General features: G+C 47.3%; 1 protein-coding gene across 2 annotated transcripts in view; it reads right to left on the reverse strand.

The window, feature by feature from the left end:
- The window catches only part of Ctnnbip1 (catenin beta interacting protein 1), a 73,785-nt gene that overhangs the window by 16,654 nt on the left and 35,661 nt on the right, over positions 1–21,470 (reverse strand). Inside the window, exons 2-4 of one of the 2 annotated variants that reach the window (XM_004657664.2) lie at positions 21,253–21,337; positions 14,165–14,285; positions 12,831–12,921 (exon numbers count right to left, since the gene is read on the reverse strand). In XM_004657664.2, the coding sequence (XP_004657721.1) occupies positions 12,831–12,921; positions 14,165–14,260 (187 nt within the window). In that variant the 5' untranslated portion in view covers positions 14,261–14,285; positions 21,253–21,337. The remainder of the gene's footprint in view (positions 1–12,830; positions 12,922–14,164; positions 14,286–21,252; positions 21,338–21,470) is intronic. The other variant, XM_045150417.1, reaches the window with a different exon arrangement.

Consider the following 21,470-nt stretch of genomic DNA (forward strand, 5'->3'; position numbering starts at 1 on the left):
AATCTCAAAAAGAAAAAAAAAAGCCAGACATGGTGGTGTACACTTTTAATCCCAGCATTTGGGAGGCAGAGGTAGGAAGATCTTCACTGTAAGTTCAAGACCATCCTGAGACTACATAGTGAATTCCAGGTCAGCCTGGGCTAGAGCAAGACTCTACCTTGAAAAACAAACAAACAAACAAACAAAAAAATAAAGAAAAGGACTAGAAAGATGGCTTAGTGGTTAAAGCACCTGCCTGCAAAGCCTAAGGACCCATGTTCAACTCCCTAGATCCCACATAAGCCAGACATACAAGGTGACACAAGTGTGTAAAGTTGCAATGTACACAAGGTAAAGCATGCATCTGGAGTTCAATTACAGTGGCTGGAAGTCCTGGTGCACCAATTCTTTCTCCTTTTTCTGTCTTGCATTAAAAAAAAACAACAGGGATAGAAAGATGGCTTAGCAGTTAAGGCTCTTGCATGCAAAGCCAAAGGACCCAGGTTCAATTCCCAAGACCCATGTAAGCCAGGTACACAAGGTAGCACATGCGTCTGAAGTTTGTTTGCAGTGGCTGGAGGCCCTGGCATGTTCATTCTCTCTCCCTTCCTCCCTCTTTCTCTCTCTCTAAAATAAATAAATAAAAAAAATAAAGTATATATATATATTTTTTAAATTTTTATTTATTTATTTATTTGAGAGCGACACAGAGAGAAAGACAGATAGAGGGAGAGAGAGAGAATGGGCGCGCCAGGGCTTCCAGCCTCTGCAAACGAACTCCAGATGCGTGTGCCCCCTTGTGCATCTGGCTAACATGGGACCTGGGGAACCGAGCCTCGAACCGGGGTCCTTAGGCTTCACAGGCAAGCGCTTAACCGCTAAGCCATCTCTCCAGCCCAAGTATATATTTTTTTAAAAAGCTGGCATGGCTGGGAGTAGTGGCACATGCCTTTAATCCAAGCACTCAGGAGGCACAGGTAGGAGGACTGCCATGAGTTTGAGGCTACCCTGAGCTACAGTGAGACTCTACCTTAAAAAATCAAAAAACGAGCCGGGCGTGGTGGCGCACGCCTTTAATCCCAGCACTCGGGAGGCAGAGGTAGGAGGATCGCCAAGAGTTCGAGGTCACCCTGAGATTACATAGTAAATTCCAGGTCAGCCTGAGCCAGAGTAAGACCCTACCTCGAAAAACCAAAAAAAAAAAAAAAAAAAAAATCAAAAAACATTTTTAATATTAAAAAAACAATAAAAACATAGGCCAGTCTGTTGGGCTTGCCTCCAAGGGGAAAAAAAAAATCCAAACAAAAACTGTAGGCAACATATCACCAGAGGCCTGGGATTGGTACTGGGTAGGTGCTGTGTGACCCATGCAGCAGAAGGGCAGGAAAAGCCTAGAGCAAGCCTAATTTGCCTTTTCCTTCTGTCATACTATGTAATCTAAGTCATATCTATTTCTTAGGTAATACAATGTCCTGCTTAAAAACATATGTAGGGGCTAAAGAGATGGCTTAGTGCCTGCAAAGCCCAAGGACTCAGGTTCAATTCCCTAGCATCCACATAAAACAGATGCACTTGGTGGCGCATGTACCTGGGGTTCATTTGCAATGGCTAGAGGCCCTGATGCCCCAATTCCCTCTCTCTCTATCTCTCTCTCTCAAATAAAGAAATAAACCTGTGGCCTGCTTGCTACCCCTGCCTTAAAATAATTGAAGACTGGGTATGGTAACACATGCCTGTAATCTCAGCTCAGCACTAGGAAGGACCATAAGCTCAAGGTTATTCTCAACCACACGAAGCCAGCTTAAGCTACGAAGACACTGTTTCAAAAAAAAAAAAAAAAAAAAAAGGTTTATATACAACGGTGATTACTGTCTGCCATACCTTGAGCCCATGCTGGCTGGCTTAATGGCCTTGAGTTACTTCACCTCTCTGAGGCAAACAACACCCACATTACAGGGCTATAGTGATGACTGACTGGGAGAACCCTCGTGTAGTACTTGGCAAGGAACCTGACACGAAGAAGGAGCTTAATGAATGCTTGTCATTACAATGATTAATAGCAGAAATGAGAATCAAAGATCCAACAGAAGAGACTGGTCAATAACTCATGGCACAAGCTAGGCATGGTGGGGCACACCTTTAATCCCAGCACTCGAGGATTGCTGTGAGTTCAAGGACTACCTGAGACTACACAGTGAATTTCAGGTCAGCCTGAGCTAGAGTGAGATCCTACCTCGAAAAGAAAAGAAAAAAAAACTTTAAAAATCATGGCATAGACAGATGGCAGCATATTATGTAATTGCTAACATGTTTTCTTGAAAATTGAGGACTACTGTGAAATTGTCTTAAGAAAATGGATGTTGAGCCGGGCATGGTGGCGCACGCCTTTAATCCCAGCACTCGGGAGGCAGAGGTAGGAGGATTGCCGAGAGTTCGAGGCCACTCTGAGACTCCATAGTGAATTCCAGGTCAGCCTGGGCCAGAGTGAGACCCTACCTCGAAAAACCAAAAAAAAAAAAAAAAAGAGAGAGAAAAGAAAATGGATGTTAAAATGAGTATCAAGGGTTGGAGAGATGGCTTACTGGTTAAGCGCTTGCCTGTGAAGCCTAAGGACCCTGGTTCGAGGCTCGGTTCCCCAGGTCCCACGTTAGCCAGATGCACAAGGGGGCGCACGCGTCTGGAGTTCGTTTGCAGTGGCTGGAGGCCCTGGCGCGCCCATTCTCTCTCTCTCCCTCTCTGCCTGTCACTGTCAAAATAAATAAATAAAAATAAACAAAAATTTTTTTTAAATGAGTATCAAAGTGTTTATATTGTACAGTACAACTCTGTACAGAAATACCTGCATATTTCTTTAAAAAATGTTTTGTTTTAGCTGGGTGTGGTGGTGCACACCTTTAATCCCAGCACTTGGGAGGCAGAGGTAGGAGGATCACTGTGAGTTCGAGGCCATCTTGAGACTCCATAGTGAATTCCAGGTCAGCCTGAACTAGAGTGAGACCCTACCTCAAAAAAACAAAACAGGGATGGAGAGATGGCTTAGTGGTTAAGCGCTTGCCTGTAAAGCCTAAGGACCCCAGTTCAAGGCTCTATTCCCCAGGACCCACGTTAGCCAGATGCACAAGGGGGTGCATGCGTCTGGAGTTCATTGGCAGTGGCTGGAGGCCCTGGCGTGCCCATTCTCTCTTTCTCTCTCTCTCTATCAGCCTCATTCTCTCTCTGTCTGTCCCTCTCAAATAAATAAATAAAACAGAAAAAAAAACATTGTTTTTAAAGTTGGTTTTTTTTTAATTTGAGAGAAAGGAGAGAAAGAAATAAAGAATGGGCACACCAGGGCCTCCAGACTCTGCAAACGAACTCCAGATGCATACTCCACTGTGCAGCTGGCTTATGTGGGTACTGGGGAACCAAACCTGGGTCCTCTGGCTTTGCAGGCAAGTGTCTTAACCGCGAAGCCATCTCTCCAGCCCCCTGCACATTTTTTTAAAAGATTGCCGGGAAATGGAAAAGGAAATAGTGCCTACAGCCATGTGGTCAGAGTCAAACCTAGAAGCTTATGCTGCTCCCTCTGCATGCAATGAGCAATGCACTGCTTCCTCGTCAGGACAATCAGTTCCCTAGAGGAGCAGCATCCTAAGAAAGAGGTGCTTGGCACTCTGTGCCCTGCTTCAGGAAGCTGCAGCTCTCCTCAATGTCTGCAGCTGGCTCTTCTCAGCAGGGCAACCTTCCCAAAGAAGCATTGATTTCCTCTTACTCAAAACAGGGTCCTGCCTGGCTGTCAAGTATGTTTGGCCACCCTAGAGGACCAGCAGACACTGCTCACATAATTTATAGTTTCTCTGGCTCCTAGACCCAGAATGAGCTGCTCCACTGCTGTGTCCAAGCATCCACCAAGGGCTCAGTGAGGCCCACCCAGCCCCACAGACTCATGGATAGAAGGGTCCAAACAAAGGGATTAAGTGCACATGTGTGACAAGAGGGCTGGTCCTGGCTACAGGAGGTAGAGGATAGGTCTGGGCTCCTGGAGGCTCAGACAAATGCAGAGACAGAATGAAGTGAGTATACACAGCCCAAGTCTAGGGATCAAGGTCATTCACTGTGGCTGCCAAGGTGTGAGTGACTGCATGGTTCTGGGGAGGCGGGTCCTCACTCATTACCCTAGGGGGCCCAGGTGTTACCCTCAAGGCAACAGCGAGAACTATGTTAATGTTCTTCTGAACCTTCAAAAGTCACTGGAGGAGGGGATACTGAGAAAAACAGGACAGAGGAGTGTCCAGCATTGAAACATCTCACAACCTCCAAGGCTCAGGGTCCATTGAGGAAGAGGTTGTGGAAAGAATGTGAGAGCCAAAGAAAGGGTACCACTCCTTACATACAACTATCCGGACAGAATTTGGCCTGTATATCCAAGACCTCGCAGTGCCTAGCAATTCCTACACAAGACCCTCATAATAGCAGAAAAAGATGAGGACAACAAATTAAAAGAGAGACTAAATGGAGAGAGGGAGGGAATATGACAGAGAGCAGAGTTATGAAGGGGGAAGTAGGAGATGGGGAGGGAGGGAAATACCATGGTTTTGTTGTCTGTAAGTATAAAAAGTTGTCAGTGAGGGCTGGAGAGATGGCTTGGGCTGGAGAGATGGCTTAGCGGTTAAGCGCTTGCCTGTGAAGCCTAACAACCCCAGTTCGAGGCTCGGTTCCCCAGGTCCCACATTAGCCAGATGCACAAGGGGGCGCACATGTCTGGAGTTCGTTTGCAGAGGCTGGAAGCCCTGGCGCGCCCATTCTCTCTCTCTCCCTCTATCTGTCTTTCTATGTCTGTCGCTCTCAAATAAATAAATAAAAAATGAACAAAAAAAATTAAAAAAAAAGAAGTTATCAATGATTGATAGATAGATAGATAGATAGTTAGATAGATAGATAGATAGATAGATAGATAGATAGATAGATAAATAATTTTTTTAAGGTTACTCAGGGGCTAGGGAGAGGGCTCAGCAGTGAAAGGTACTTTTGGTTTGCTTTGTTTTCTCAAAGTAGAGTTTGGCTTTAGCCCAGGCTGACCTGGAATTCACTATGTAGTCTCAGTGTGGCCTGCAACTCATGGTGATGCCTCCCAAGTGGTGGCATGCACCACCATGCCAGCCTGTTTTTTTTTGTTTAAGTTTTTTGAAGTAGGATTTCACTCTACCCCAAGCTGACCTAGAATTCACTATGTAGTCTCAGGGTGGCCTCGAACTCAGAGAGATCTTCTACCTCTGCCTCCCATGTGCCGGAATTAAAAGTATGTGCCACCACACTGGCTTTTTTTTTTTTTAAGGTAGGTCCTAGCCCAAGCTGACCTAGAAATCACTATATAGTCTTAGGATGGCCTTGAACTCATGGTGCTCCTCTTACCTCTGCCTCTTGAATGCTGGGATTAAAGATGTGTCCACCATCACACCCAGCAAAACGTCCTTTCTTGCAATGCCTGATGACCTGGGTTCAATTCCCCAGACACCCATGTAAAGCCAGATGGGTAGTCATTTGCAGCAGCAAAGGGCCCTGGCATGCCCATACAGATGTACAAATAAGTAAATAAATAATTTTTCTTTTTTTTAAGGCAGGGTTTTGCTCTAGCTCAGGCTGACCTGGAATTCACTAGGTAGTCTCAGGGTGGCCTCGAACTCACGGCAGTCCTCCTACCTATGCCTCCCAAGTGCTGGGATTAAAGGCATGTGCCACCACACCTGGCGTAAATACTTTTTGAAATGTCTGTCACTCTAGGGTTGGAGAGATGGCTTAGCGATTGTGGCATTTTTGCCTATGAAGCCTGATAACCTGAGTTCAATTCCTCAGCACCCATGTAAAACCAGACATACAAAGTGGTACATGCATCTGGAGTAGAGCTAGAGGCCCTGGAGCACCCATTCTCTCCCTCTCTCTGCTTGTAAGTAAATAAATAAATAATTAATTACATTTCTTAAAACATCACTCTGGGACTGAGAAGATGGCTCAGGAGTTAAAGGCACTTGTTTGTAAAGCTTCTTGGGCCAAGTTCAATTCCCCAATATGCATGTAAACCCTGATATACAAAAGCTGAGTATGTGTCTGGAGTTCATCTGCAGCAGTAAGAGCACCCATTCTTGTTCTTCTCTCTCTCTCTCTCCCCTCTAATGAGTATATTAAAAAAAAATTCTTTTTGAGCCGGGTGTGGTGGCACACACCTTTAATCCCAGCACTTGGGAGGCAGAGGTAGGAGGATCGCTGTGAGTTCGAGGCCACCCTGAGACTCCATAGTGAATTCCAGGTCAGGCTGGGCCAGAGTGAGACCCTACTTTGAAAAAAAAAATTTTTTTTTGGTTTTTCAAGACAGGTTCTTATTCTAGCCCAGGCTAACCTGGAATTCACAATGGAGTCTCAGACTGGCCTCATATTCACAGTGATCCTCCTACTTCTGGAGTGCTGGGATTATAGATGAGTGTCACCGTGCCCAGCTAAATAAAAATATTTTTAGGGCTAGACAGTTGGCCTAGCCGTTAAGGCATAAGGACCCACATAAGCCAGATGCACAGGTAGCACATACATTTGGAGTTCATTTGCAGCGGCTGGAGGCCCTGGAGTACCCATTATTTCTGCCTTCCTCTCAAACAAATTAAATAAATTACATTTTTTAAAATGTCACTCTGGCTTTGTGGGTAAAGTGGAGGACAGGGGAGCAAGATAAGTGAAGATGCCTGGTAGGAGCTTTTGGCAAAAACTGACATAAGAGGGCTGGAGAGATGGCTTAGCCATTAAGTTGCTTGCCTGTGAAGCCTAAGGACCCAGGTTTGATTTCCCAGAACCCATGTAAGCCAGATGTACAAGGTGGTAGAAGGTCTGGAGTTCATTTGTGGGGGGAAAAAATTGATTTAAGTACTACTATGGGCTTAGACCAAGGCAGTGGTTCAAACAGGAGGGAGAGGACAAAGCAGACTTGGGGAGCACTAAGGCAAGTGAATCAAAGGCTGCGGTAATGGCTGCAGTGCTGGGCAAGAGTCATGGCTGCATCCCTGCCCCCTATCTGGTGACAACACATGATCAGCTGGATCTGCTGAGCATGGGGAGAGAGGCTGTGCCAAGATAGGCTCTGGGGGTTAAGAGAGGGGTCTGGGCTGAGGGTGTATCTGGAATGTGCTGACCTGAGCTCTCTGTAGAAAGTCACTAGGATAGATGTGATTTGACAGGGAGGGTATGTGAGACAGAGGAGAGGAATCGAGTACAGAACCTGGAGGACAGCAGCACTCTTGAGAGAAGAGGAAGAGGAGCAGAGGGAGGAAGAAAAAAGGGTCAGGGAAGGCAAGGGAGAGGAAAGAGGTGGTCATAGTGGTGTGGACCAGCACAGACCAGGTAGGCTGAGAACTGAGAGGGTCTACCGTTCACTATTGGATGTACCGCTGGACCCTCTGGTGGACCCCCTGGTCAGCCCCTAAGGTAGCCTTTGCCCCAGAGTCTTCTTGAGCACCTGCCTGCCTCAGGCAGACACACTGTACTGTGGTGGGCAGAGGAATGCTCAGGTACGTCCTCTCCAGCCCCAGTGAGCATCCTAAAAATGTGTGGGCCTAAAAGCGGTGGCCAGATCTCCCAAAATGAGTTGGGTAAATGTGGCTTCTAGTCCAGGGGGAGTTGCTGGAAGTCTCCTCCAGCTCAAAAAGCCTAGGGTGGAGCCCTGTCATCTTCTGAGAGACAGAGCCACCTAGTGGGCAGAAGGTGCTAGGCCCCTTAACCTGACACTGCTCCAGGCCACCAGGGCTGGTCTTACTGGGTCCTTGCTCCCTATCCTGAGTCCTGGGCAGGGCCTGTACCTCTAACTGCAGGACACGCTGATGTATCAGCTGATGTGGACTCTACAAATGGAGAAGGTGGCAGGTTAGACTTTCACTAGAAATCTACTTGACCTCGTGGCCTGGGCAGAAATATAAACTCCTGGCCTTTGATACACAAGCCCAATGGACTAGACTGGGCTTTTTTTTTTTTTTCTCCTGGTTTTTCAAGGTAGGGTCTCACTCTAGTCCACGCTGACCTGGAATTCACTCTGTATTCTCAGGCTAGCCTTGAACTCACAGTGACCCCTCCTACCTCTGCCTCCCAAGTGCTGGGATTAAAGGCATGCACCACCACGCCTGGCTCTTAGACTGGGCTTTTGTTGTGTATCTATATTTGATGTATTCAGCACATAAAGAACATAAAAGGTTTCAGAAGCTTTTCCAGGCATGGATGCCTGTCCTCTCTACTCAACAGTCTTGGGAATTGTCAGAGCCTCCAGTAGCCAGATCAGAAGTGACCTTTCAAAAGGAGAGGACAAGCCAGGCAAGAGACAGAGGTAGGAGGACCGCTGTGAGTTCGAGGCCACCCTGAGAATACAGAGTGAATTCCAGGTCAGCTTGTGCTAGAGTGAGACCCTACCTTTAAAAACAAAACAAAAAGCAGGGGACAGCCCACAGGGGACCCCAGCAACAGAGAACCTTTCGATTCCTCCCCAATCCAAAAACCCAATGGCACAGTAAGGAAAGTGACTTGGATGCTACACACCCAAGGCAGCCTAGATTCTAGAGCTCCCATGGATGGTCACACCCACCCACCTACAGATGTTCCCAGCTGCTCAGCAGTTTTACTACATAGCTCAGGATGACCTTGGACTTCTGGTCCTTCTGCCTCCATTTCCTGAGAGCAGTGATTACAGACATTCACTACCGCCATGGGTTTTATGCAATGCTGGGAATCAAACCCCTGGCTTCATGCATGGCAGACAAGCACTTCTCTGTCTACCAACTAAGCTTCATCCCCAGCTTCCATTTGACTGGGCATGGTGGTACACACCTTTAGTCCCAGCACTCAGGAGGTAGGATGATCACTGTGAGTTCAAGGCCACCCTGAGTCTATGAAGTGACTTCCAGGTCAGCCTGGGCTACAGCAAGACCCTACCTCAAAAAATCAAAAGATAGGGTGTTGGGCTGGAGAGACAACTTAGTGGTTAAGGCATTTGCCTGTGAAGTCTAAGGACCCCAGTTTGATTCCCCAGGACCCACGTAAGCCAGATGCACAAGGGGCACATGGGTCTGGAGTTCATTTGCAATGGCTGGAGATCCTGGTGTGCCAATTCTCTCTTTCTATCTGCCTCTTTCTCTTTCTCTCTCTCAAATAAATAAATAAAATATGTTTTAAAAAATAAATACATAAAATATTAAAGACAAGGTCTCATGTAGCTCAGGATAGCTTCAACTCAAGATCTGTCTGCTTGCTTCCACCTCACAAGTACTCAAGTGCTGGGATTACATGCATAAGCCACCACTTCCAGCTTAAACATTGTGTGTGTGTGTGTGTGTGTGTGTGTGTGTATAAAGAGAGGCAGCGCGTGAGCGCACTAGGGATGGAGCTTAGTGGCTTAGTGGTAGAATGCTTGCCTAGTATATGCAAAGCCCTGGGTTTGATCCCCAGCAGTAGAAAAAATAGTTTTTTTAATTTTCTCTTATTACAAAATAAAAAAATCATTGGATGTTAAAACCAGGGGTGTAAAAAGATTGCTCAGTGGTTAAAGGTGCTTGTTTGCAAGGCTTGATTGCCTGAGTTTGATTCCCCAGTATCCACGTAGGGCCAGATGTACAAAGTGGCGCATGTATCTGGGGTTTGCTTACAGTGGTGTTTTTGTGTTCTTTCTTTCTCTCCTTGCAAATAATTTAAATAAAAAATGTATATTTTTGAGTTTTCAAGGTAGGGTCTTGCTCTAGCTCAGGCTGACTGGGAATTCACTATGTAGTCTCAGGGTGGCCTCAAACTCATGGTGATCTTCCAACCTCTGCCTCCTGAGTGCTGGTGTTAAAGGCACCATGCCCAGCCCAAAATAATCTTTCTTTTTCTTTTTTGTTTTTTCGAGGTAGGGTCTCACTCTGGTCCAGGCTGACCTGGAATTAACTATGTAGTCTCAGGGTGCCTCGAACTCTCTGTGATCCTCCTACCTCTGCCTCCCGAGTGCTGGGATTAAAGGCGTGTGCCATCATGCCCAGCTCTCCAAAATAATTTTTCAATTTTGTTTTTTCAAGTCAGGGTCTTGTTCTAGCTCAGGCTGACCTGAAATTCACTATGTGGTCACAGGGTGGCCTTGAACTCATAGCGATCCTATCTCTGCCTCTCACAAAATAAATATTTTTAAAAATGTAGCCTTAAGGGGTTGGTGAGATGGCTTAGCAGTTAAGGTGCTTGCTGGCAAAGACTTAAGGACCCAGGTTTGATTCCCCAGCACCCAAGTACTGCACAAGATGCAAAAGGTGGTGCATGTGTCTGGACTTCGTTTGCAGCAGCTAGAAGCCCTGGTGTGCTCTCTCTTTAATAAATAAATAAGCTTTATAAAACCATATAGCTAGAAAAGTGGGTTTTTTATAATCCTACCCCCAACATTTCCTTTTCATTCTTTCTCTTTCCTATTTTTTCTTTCCCTTTCTCTTTGTAAAATTATTTTTATTATTTTAACATTTTAAAAATATTTTTATTTAAAAGAGAAAGAGGGGAGGAAGGGAGAGGGAATCGGTACGCTAGAGCCTCCAGCCACTGCAAGCGAACTCCAGATGCATGCACCACCTTGTGCATCTGGCTTACATGGGTCCTGGCTAACTGAGGTCTTCTGGCTTTATAGGCAAATGCTTTAACTGCTAAGCCATCTCCCCAACCCTTTCTTTCTCTTTCTTTCTTTCTCTCTCTTTTAAAAAATATTTTTTAATTTATTTGATAGAAAGAGGGAGGGAGGGAAAGAGAGAGAGAGAGAGAGAATGGGTGAGCCAGGGCCTATAGCCACTGCAAACAAACTCCAGATGTATGCATCCCCTTGTGCATCTGGCTACCATGGGACCTGGGGAATTGAACTTGGGTCCTTTGGCTTTGCAGGCAAATGCCTTAATTTGCCCAGTCAAGCCTAAACTCTTGGTGACTCTCCTATGAGGTCTCCCAAGAGTTAGGATTAATACTTCCTTTTTTTCTTTTTTTTGTTTTTCGAGGTAGGTCTTCACTGTAGTCCAGGCTGACCTGGAACTCACTCTTTATTCTCAGGGTGGCCTCGAACACAATTCAGTCCTCCTAAGTGCTGAATTAGGGGCTCAGGGTGCAGTTCAGTGGTAGAATATAGTTTAGCATACACAAGACCCTGAGACTGATTCTAGAACCACTCAAACGTGTTTTCTGCTGGGCGTGGTGGCACATGCCTTTAATCCCAGCACTTAGGAGGCAGAGGTAGAAGGATCAGAATCAGGATCACGGTGAGCTCCTGAGCTAGAGTGAGACCCTATCTTGGAAAAAACAAACAAACAAACAAACAACCCATGTTCTCTATTAACACTCTGTTGAGTATTCCATGAGCTTTGCTTTGCTATATACATACATGAGCGAATGCATGTGGCGGGGCATGTATGGTGGTACTGCCCATTTTGATGTACAGTCCACAACTCACTTTGACTTGTTCCTCTAGGAGCATTCCACTAGGGACATTTGTATTGAGCTTCAAGAACTCGGTGACCCATGACTGTATGGTGAGGAAGGGGAGTCCCCATGGGGACTCAGAGGTCTGAGGTTTTCTGGTAGACCTGGCTTAGGAAACAGGAGAGTGTACCATACTGGAAACCAGACCAGCTGTGGAGGAGAAAAGGCCTCTTGCAAGAAAAAGTGGGAGGGCAGAGCAGATGGCACACAACTTGGCTGTGGCTCTGGCTGCCTTGTGGCACTCCTGAACAGGCACTCCCAAGCAGGCGGGCCTGGGAAGGCTGTGCATGATGAATGCTGTACTGAGCTGCTGTGTGAGCGACCAGATATTCCTGGAAGGTTTCTGCTGAGCTGAGTGCTCTGGCTGGGCCCCATCCAGCATCAGTGCTTGGGAACCAGCCCCTGTGCCAGGGCAGAGGGCGAGACATGTAGGACAACCAGGGTGGCAGCCTGGTGTGCCAGACCTGCTGTTGTCCCCAGCAGCTTCAGCATGGTAATTGTACCTGTCAGCACTTTGCTCCATCAGCCACTCCCACCTGGACATGCCATGGGCTGAGGTATTTTATAGCTAAGACTCGCAACAAAGCACAAACAGATTGACAGTAAGGGATCATGTGGAGCTATCACTCACAATGGATTTGTGAGTGTCAGGATAAGCCTTCGGAGAGGGAGCTTCTCAACAAATGGCTAAGGGACTCAGAGCTGCCCAGCAGCCTTGTTCAGTGGGGAGGGAAGATGGTGAGGAGCTGTTCTAGAGTTGGGCTGCAAGTTTGCCTCCTTAGCCCCCCATAACTAGCTGCACGGTCAATAGCAATGCCTTGTTGCTTCCAAACAACTGCCTGCTAACTGGAAGCAATGGAAACAACAGCTACCTACAGGTAAATGATGCTTGCTAATGACCTGGCACACCACACCAGCTGTGTAATAAACACTTGAATGCCTGGGACTTCTGACCATGAGGATTGACAACACTCCCTTGAGTTCATGGAGATATGCCAGGCCTTTTGGATTATCCCTTCTGACCACAGCCAGATCCCCATGAGCCACAGCAAGGCTGTGCTGACGCCAACCCAAACAATGCTGTGTTAGCAAGCTGAGCAGCTTCACTGTCCCTGGATAAGGTGCTGGGCGGGCAGGAGTCAGGTTGAAGATTAAGGCAATTTAATCATCAGCCCTCAGAATCCTTCACTTTTGCCTCCTCCACCATCTGCCTTGTTAGGGCCTAAGTTCCTAGCTGAGGAAGGACCAGACAGGAGACTGCCTGTGGATGAGAAGTGGCATAGCCACCCTTTGTTCCCTGAATCCAGCTCTCTCAATAACCAATGCTTAGTGTCCCAGGGAAGAGCCTGGCTGGTGCCTGGCTCTCAACTCACCCTGGTCGATGGAGTGCTGTGGCAGCTGGCTCAGCTGGCTGCTGACTACGCCTGCGTAGGTGCGCAGGAACTCCTCTTCACTGGCGGTCAGCTGCAGGGGGAGAGCACCGCAGTGAGGGGCAGTACATACCTGTTCCTCAAAAGGCCCTCGCCTAGGCCAGCTTGATCCTACTAGTGTCTCCTGCTTTGTTCTTGGACCTCTGTTTCTTAAATCTGACCCTTTCAGTTCCAGAGAAATCACCCTCTCACACACACTAAATACCTCCACAGGCCTTGTCACTCAGATTGAATCTTTGAATCTAAGGTTGGTGTCTATTCTGGCACAAGGTAGACAGACAGACCTTACCCAGACAGTCATGTCTGATAGGCAATTCTAAATTCCTTCCCCTCCTTTTTTTTTCCAAAAGATGTTCCTGAACCTACTCATCTACTGCCCCCAAACCCTCAGTGTCCATCCTGTCTGCTTATTCCTGAAGAAAGAAGCCCTGTGGAGCTTATTAAAAGGAAAAAATGGGGGGGGGGGTGGCAGGAGAGATGGCTTAGCAGTTAAGGCACTTGCCTGAAAACCCAAAGGACCCAGGTTCAATTCCCCAGGACCCACATAAGCCAGATGCACAAGGGGGTGCATGTATCTGGAGTTCGTTTGCAGAGGCTGGAGGCCCTGGCACACCCACCCTTTCTCTCTTTTTCTGTATCTCTCTCTCTGCCTCTTTCTCAAATAAAAAAAAAAAAAAAAATTTAAAAAGGAAGAAAGGGGGCTGGGCATGGTGGCATACACCTTTAATCCCAGCATTTGGGAGGCAGAGCTAAGAGGATAGCTGTGAGTTCAAGGCCAGCCTGAGACTACATAGTGAATTCCAGGTCAGTCTAGGCTAGAGCGAGACCCTACCTTGAAAAAGAACAAACAAACAAACAAACAAAAAAAAAATACTAAAAGAAAAAGAAGAGCCAGGTATGGTGGCATATGCCTTTAATTACAGCCCTTGGGTGGCAGAGGTAGGAGGATTGCTCTGAGTTCAAGGCCACCCTGAGCCTAGATAGTGAATTCCAGGTCAGCCTAAGATAGATTGAGACCCTACCTCAAAAAGAAGAAGAAGAAGACCTAGTCCAAACTCAGTATAGAAAGGGCAAACTGCCCAGCAGTACTTCCAAAATTGAACATGTTAGACTTGGTGCCTGGGGAGCCTGAACATGCCACAAAGACATGAACCTGGCAGCCCTCTCCCCAGGCCCCGGAAACCCAGGAGGTGGATGTAGTTGGCCATGCCCTCCTTTAGGGCAGCAGGTGCCCTCTGGGGAGGTGGGATATTACTCAATACCCTATAAGCACTCACATTTGACCCCATCTTCCTCAGCATGAGCAGCACGCGGACCTTCTGCTGAATGTACATCTCCTCCGGACTCTTCCCGGGTGCTCCCTCGCGGTTCATCCCCCTGGCCCAGCTCTAGGGACTCCTGCCGGGAAGAAGATCAGGGTGAGACATTCTCAGATACATCTACACATGAAACACACCTAGTTCAAGTAGCCCCTCCCCACCGGAGTCCTCAGTTCTCAGAGGATGGAGGTGGTGAGCTGCTGAACTCCTTCCTTCCCTGAGGCCCAGCCAGTCTGACCAAGGAGATCTTATTCTATAGCAGGGGGTGCAGGGGGATGGCAAGGTTCCTGCTAAGAGCCACAGAAGATATGGGGTATGAAGCCCCAAGGGCTCCAGATTTTCAACTCATGCAAAGTGCAAAAGTGGCAAGGAACAAGAGTGACATTATTAGAAACCGTTGCTGGGACCTTTAGCTTGAGAAACCATGAGATCAGTGCCAGACCCTAAACCTAGTGACAGAACCCTATACAAAAGTCCCTGCTGAGTTCAAGAGGCCAGCTCCTTAACTGAGCTCCAAAGTCTCAACAGGGAGCAAACGACCCAGGGCTGTAGGGCACAGGCACTGGCAGCTACCCCCCACCCCACGAGAAACCCACCCCACCTGTTGGAGGGTAGTTCCTGCAGGCACTGTGAAGGCCAGAGGCTGTGTCCAGATGTCTCAGGCCCTGAGAGAGAAGTCCAGAGCCTCCTCCTCCAGGAGGAGCTGGAGGAGAGGGGGTGGGAGTAGAGGGGCTTGGGTTACACACTTGAACTCCTGGACGAGTCAGAAATAACGCAGCAGCTGGTGGGGTGGAGCCTCGTCAGCCCAAGTGCCAAGGAGCAGTGCTCAGGGAACAGGGGAATTAAGCTGGCAAGCTAAGGACACTCCTCACACCGTTCACCAACAGGGGCCCATAAGCCCTTGACCAGACCAGGGGCTTGTCTGGGCAGAGCAGCACTCTGCCAGGGATGTGCCAGGAATGTGCCAGAGCCTGGGCAGTGGCTCCCTGCAGGTACTTGTCAACTGTACATTCCCCAAAAGGATAATGGGGTCCTCAACATAAAAGCCCATAAAACAGGTTGAAGACCTGACCAGCTGGGGCCAATGTCACATCTGTACATGATGGGATACAGGCTTCCTTCCAGAGTCTTCCTTTCCACCCCTGAGGCCCCAACTCCAGACTCCCTTCCTCTGTGAGTTGCTCCTCTCAAAGTGCCCATGGACTCAGGAAAGGGCTTAGATGCACTGGGGAAATTACTCAGTTATAGTGCTTGCTTGCAAAGCCTGCTGACTGGCCCAGGTTTAACTTCCCAGTGCCCACATAAAAAAGCCAGGTGCAGGCTGGAGAGATGGCTTAGCAGTTAAGCACTTGCCTGCATGGTTCAAGGCTTGATGCCCCAGGACCCACGTTAGCCTAATGCACAAGGGGGCGCACGCATGTGGAGTTCATTTGCAGTGACTGGAGGCCCCAGCACACCCATTCTTTCCCTCCCTCCCTCCCTCCCTCCCTCCCTCCCTCCCTCCCTCCCTCCCTCCCTCCCTTCCTCTCCCTCTCTCTCTCTCTCTCTCTCTCTCTCTCTCTCTCTCTCTGTGTGTGTGTGTCTCTGTCACTCTCAAATAAATAAATTAAATAAATTTAAAAAATCAGGTGCACAAAGTGGCATGTGCACCTGGAGTTTATTTGCAGTGGCAGGAGGTCTTGATGCTCCCAGATGCTCATATTCATTTATTCATATTCTTTCCCTCTTTCTCCCTCTCTTGTAAATGAAGAAAAAAGAAAGAACAAGGTTTAAGTAACAACTTGGAGCTAGGAAAGGTGAGCCACCCCAAGCCTCGTCCACACATCACACTGGCCCATGGACCGTCCTTGCTTTCTGCACAGCTGAACATGCACACCACACCACTGGAATGGGAACGGACCCTACACAGCCTGCGGTGTGAGTTCTGCCCAGGGCCTCAAGCGTGGATGGTACGACCTGCACTTCCACCTCGAGGCTTCCACCTGGGCTGTTACATGGCCATGGTCTCATGACACGCACCCTGTACTTTCTCCATTGTCCTTGCCTCATGCAGTGACCAGAATGATCTAAATAGACAGAGAGATGGCATCACTTCCTGCCTAGTCCTCCCTGACAATCATTTCACAGTGCCTGCCGGGACCCTGTGAGGCGCAGCATGGTCAGCCCTGCTCATGTACTTGCTTCTGACCATCACTCATCTCAGCTGAAAGATGCCTTTGCAGGTTATCTTTGTGCTGTCATCTGACAGCAAAACCAAAGCCAGTTCTGTGTCCCCACCTCATTCCCCCTGTTCACAGAGCCCTGTGTCTCACCATCCTGACTTTCTTTTTCTCTTTTTCTTTTCTTTTGTTTTTCGAGGTAGGGTCTCACTCTAGTCTAGGCTGACCTGGATTCACTATACAGTCTCAGGGTGGCCTTGAACTCATGGTGATCCTCCTACCTCTGCCTCCTGAGTGCTGGAATTAAAGGTGTGTGTCTGATTTTCTGAGTACCCTATTGGAGCACTTACCTGCTTATTCTCTCTTCCAGGCCTTGCTGAAAGGTCAGGGCTGTGTCTGCTTTGCTCACCCTTATCCCTCAGGGCCCTAGTATCTGGAAGGCACTTAAATGCTGCCCTTGGTTGACTGGAACAGGAAAGTAGCTTATAGTATCTAAAATTCCCCTCCCTATGATCCCCATACCACTTTGGAATCAAATATCATTGTGTTAAAGACTAAAGTACTAAACCATGCCCACAACCAAGTTCAGCTTACTCAAAACACTCACATATAAAGTATTTAGTAGGCTGTGCACTATTATGCTCTCCAGAGGACATCGGCAGTGTTTCATGAAGCCTTGCAACCAGGAGTTAGAACTCCCTGGGAGCAAAAATCTTCCAATTCTGTCCTATGCACAAGGATTAGTTTTCAGTCTGTGTTCCCCTTGTGAAAGGCACAATAAGTGCAAGGGATCAGCCACTAGGTGTCACCACATACAAAGCACCCGAGTTGCAGGGTATTGGCGCCTTAAAAGGGTCCAAGAGGGCTGCCACCATGACAAGCCACTGGCCTTTATGGGGTCACCTTTACTCTAAACTCATTCTCATAAACCACATGCACATCTCCCTGGATCCCATCAAAGACAGTCAGCCATCCCCCAAGCTCAACGAATTTTGCTGTGTTCAACAATCTTGTACCAATCAGTGTCATCCCATCCTCCTTGCCATTGCAGCCTTGCAGCCCCCAGGCTGTGATGTCTCCGTCTGTCTGGTGGGGGGGGGCGGGGGAGAGCTGGCTGTTCACTCAAGGTCCCAGGCTGTCAGCAGGGCCGACTGGGTCTTTGGAGCCTGGCCATTCCTACTTTCACATACCTGCCTGGCACAGGTTGTTCCCTAAGCTGACTCTTCTGGCTTTGGGAAAACTCCTAACCTGCATTTCTGAAAAATTTTAGTCACCTAGTATTTACCTTTTAAGCTCTGCTTTGAGCCAACCCTGCCCTGCTGCCTGACTGGAGGGAACGCCCAGGGTTGGATCTAGGGCAGCATGTGGAGCACAGGCTCCTGCCCATCACACTCCAGGCCAAATGCCCTAGAAACCATCATGGCTGTTTGAAGTGATTCTGTCCTGACCCACAGTAAGGGTGTCAATGTGAAGAAAATTAATGATGGAAGAGAATAAACCATAATCAGCCCAAACAACACACACACAATGAAGCCACTGGTGTGCTACAAGCACATTATAGTCTGTCTGGGTTTGTTGCCTATTCAAGCAAACATGTTATTAAATTTTCATCACAATTCTGACAAGCACTGCATTAACCTCACTAGAGAATTTCTATTCTCCCCCGTAGGGATCAAAAACTGGTCTCCATTAAAGCATGCTTAAATTACATAATCCCAAACTGCAATTAATTTAGACACTAATTATTCATCCAATCTCAGACCTACGAAACAAAAGTAACAATACTTCTCAGTTATCGCCTCAGCTCTTTCCATACATAGCCCACCCCCTAAAATGGGGCAGCGCTTCTCTTCTGTATCCTAAGGAAATGTATCACTGTTATTTGACCCTAGTCAGAGATGGGCCAGAGAAAGGAGAACGGAAACAACAATAGCTGCCTGCTATGCAAATGAATGGGGAGGGAAGATATCTGTGGTTACATATTATGTGGTAGTAAACCATGTTATATATAAAATGGGTGCCAAGCCAGAAAATATCTGATGGGGCAAATATGAGTACCAAGATCCACAAAGTCACCGAGGCAAATACAGACCCCCAATACATAAGTGCACATGCACACACACACAGCTGGTGGTTCAGAGCTGGCCTTTCAGGAAGCTTGGCTAATGGAAAAAGGACAGAGGGACCTCCCAATCACTGTGAAAGCTCCATGCAGAAAGAACTCTGGGGCCAGTGGCCCGAGCAGATATCCAGGGACATCAATGCCATACTTCACCTAGCCTCTGACCAGACTTAGCAGCAATCAGCAAGTGATCTTCAGCTTTTAAGCCACTGACAGTACTTTAGAAGACTGAAGAGGCACTGGAGAAGAAGCCAAAAATGTGACATGCAGCCATCGGAGGCTGGAACTGCCCCTGTGGGTCTCTCTATCTGGGAAATGCAGCCGATTCTGATAAAGACCTTGCAAAGCTAGCCTCGCTCTGACGGGCTCAAGTGGCCCTGAATATAAACTAGCTGCCTGCACTCAATTTTATTTATAACCTGAAGCCGATGCTATTTAAACACTCATACATTAGAATATTTATTAATACCCAGAGGGGTCTTGCATCTGCTAGTAAAGTATCAAATAAGCTTAGCAGGGGCCAGACCATAGGGAGGGTCCTTAAGATTCACAAGGCAGCCAGGTGTGGTGGTACACACCTTTAATCCCAGCACTTGGGAGGCATAGGAAGGAGAAGCTATGAGTTCAAGGCCACATTGAGATTACATAGAGAATTTCAGGTCAGCCTGGGGTACACTGAAACCTTACTTCAAAACACCAAAGTTAAAAAAAAAGGTTTACAAGGCACTTCTGACTCTGGGTTGCAGCATTTGTCTTTGTTTTATCCATTTTTTTTTTTCAAGGTAGGGTATCACTCTAGTCTAAGCCGACCTGGACCTTACTCTGTAGTCCCAGGCTGGCTTCAAATTTACAGTGATCCTCCTACCTTTTCCTTCCAAGTGCTGGGATTAAAGGCATGCCAACCACACCGGGCACTCATTTTGTCCATTAAAACATACCAGAAACCTTGGAGAATTGAATTTCAAAGGGGAAAGTGGGGAGGGAGGGTATTACCATGGGGTATTTTTTATAATCATGGAAAATGTTAATAAAAATTGAGAAATAAAAAATAAAACATACCAGAAACCAGGTATGGTGGTGCATGCCTGTAATCTCAGCACTTGGGAGGCAGAAGCAGGATTGCCACAAATTTTAGACAAGCCTGGTCTACATAGTAAGAACCCTTTTCAAAAAAAAATTAAAAAAACAAAAACCAGGGCTGGAGAGATGGCCCAAGGATTAAAGGTGCTTGCTTGCAGTGCCCGGCGGCCTAGGTTCAATTCCCCGATACTCACATAAAAATAGACGCACAAAATAGTGCATGTATCTGGAGCCTGTTCTAGCACACCCATGTCTTTGCAAATCAATAATTTTAAAAACATACAAACTGGGGTTAGGGATTTATCTCAGTGGATGAGTGCAAGAGCCAGAACATATCATGAGAGTTTTTTAGCCAGGCGTGGTGGTGCATGCCTTTAATCCTAGCATTCAGGAGGCAGAGGTAGGAGGATGGCTGTGAGTTCGAGGACACCCTAGGACTACAGAGTGAATTCCAGGTCAGCCTGGGCTAGATTGAGACCCTACCTCCAAAAACCAAAAAAGATTTTTTTAATGTATTTATTTATTAAAGACAAAAAAGGAGAGAGAGAGAATGAGAATTGGGGCGCCAGGGCCTCTAGCCACTGCAAAGGAACTCCAGACACATGCACCACCATGTGCATCTGGCTTAAGTGGACCTGGAAAAATAGAACCTGGGTCCTTAGGTTTTACAGGCATGTGCCTTAACCACTAAGCCATCACTCCAGGCCCCAGCCTGGACTATATAGTGAGCTCAGGCCAGCCTGGGCTATAGTGAGACCCTGTCCTGACTACAGTGACCCCCCCAAAAAAAGCAACAACAACAAAATAGAGCCTGGCCTGGCATGTTGGTTATACATGTGCAATCTCATCATTTAGGAGATGGAGACAAGAGGATCAGGAGCTCAAGGTCATTTTCAGCTACTAGTAAGTTTGAGACCAGTCTAAAAAAACAACTAAATAGGGCTAGAGAGGTTATTCAGTGGTTAAGGTCTTGCCTGCAAAGTTTGATACCTCAGTACCCACCTAAAGCCAGATGTGCAAAGTTAACACAATCATCTGGAGTTAGTTTGCAGTGGCTACACACCCTGGGGCACCCATTTTTTTTCTCTTTCTCCTCTCTGTCTCTCTCTGTTTGCAAATAAACAATAAAAAATTAAATAAACAACACATCATCAGGGCAGGGATGTGTTTTACTGGTAGTGTTTGGCTAGCATGTGCAAGGCCTTGAGTTCATTCCCTAGCATATCACAAAAATAAAACAAGACAAAACAGTACAACAGATTTTAAATGCCTATACTTAAAAATGCACACACATTTCGCAAAGTTTATATCAGATAAAAACACATCATGCAATTGTGGGGCTCATAGTTTATATAAAATACTACCCCAGAGTGTGCACAAATGTACAGCCTGAAAGCTTTCAGCAGCACAGAAGCATTTATCATAAGAACCCACATGTCAGTCAGATGGGGAGGCAAGCTCAGTGGTATATCCTACGCTTACAAGGCCCTGGGTTTAATCCTTAGCACTGGGGAATAAAACCAGACAGAACCCCACATGGGAAGAAATGAGGATCTCGAGGCTCAATGGAGAAAGGAAATGAGATGAGCCATCCTGACATTCAGGCCCCGAGCCTGGTCTCAAGAACACCCCCATCGTCGCACTCTCTCATGGCTACACAACAGAGCCTTCCCCTTGATCCTTACCTGCTTCTGGAAATTAACTTCAGGCAAACAGATGCTCAACTGTTAGGGGAGGGCTGCGGCCAGGGAGAAATAGGAAGGTGCCGCCCTGTGGAAACACAGAACACGGTCATGGGAGGAGCCGGGAGTGCACACGCCCCACACTGAGGGAACAAGGCTGCTGGCGGGAGGCTTGTGGCCACGGGCTCTGCCACGGCCCAGAAATACCTGTGTATCAGGCA

The sequence above is a fragment of the Jaculus jaculus genome, chromosome 5 (assembly GCF_020740685.1).
Source record: "Jaculus jaculus isolate mJacJac1 chromosome 5, mJacJac1.mat.Y.cur, whole genome shotgun sequence".
Classification (NCBI taxonomy): Eukaryota; Metazoa; Chordata; class Mammalia; order Rodentia; family Dipodidae; genus Jaculus; species Jaculus jaculus.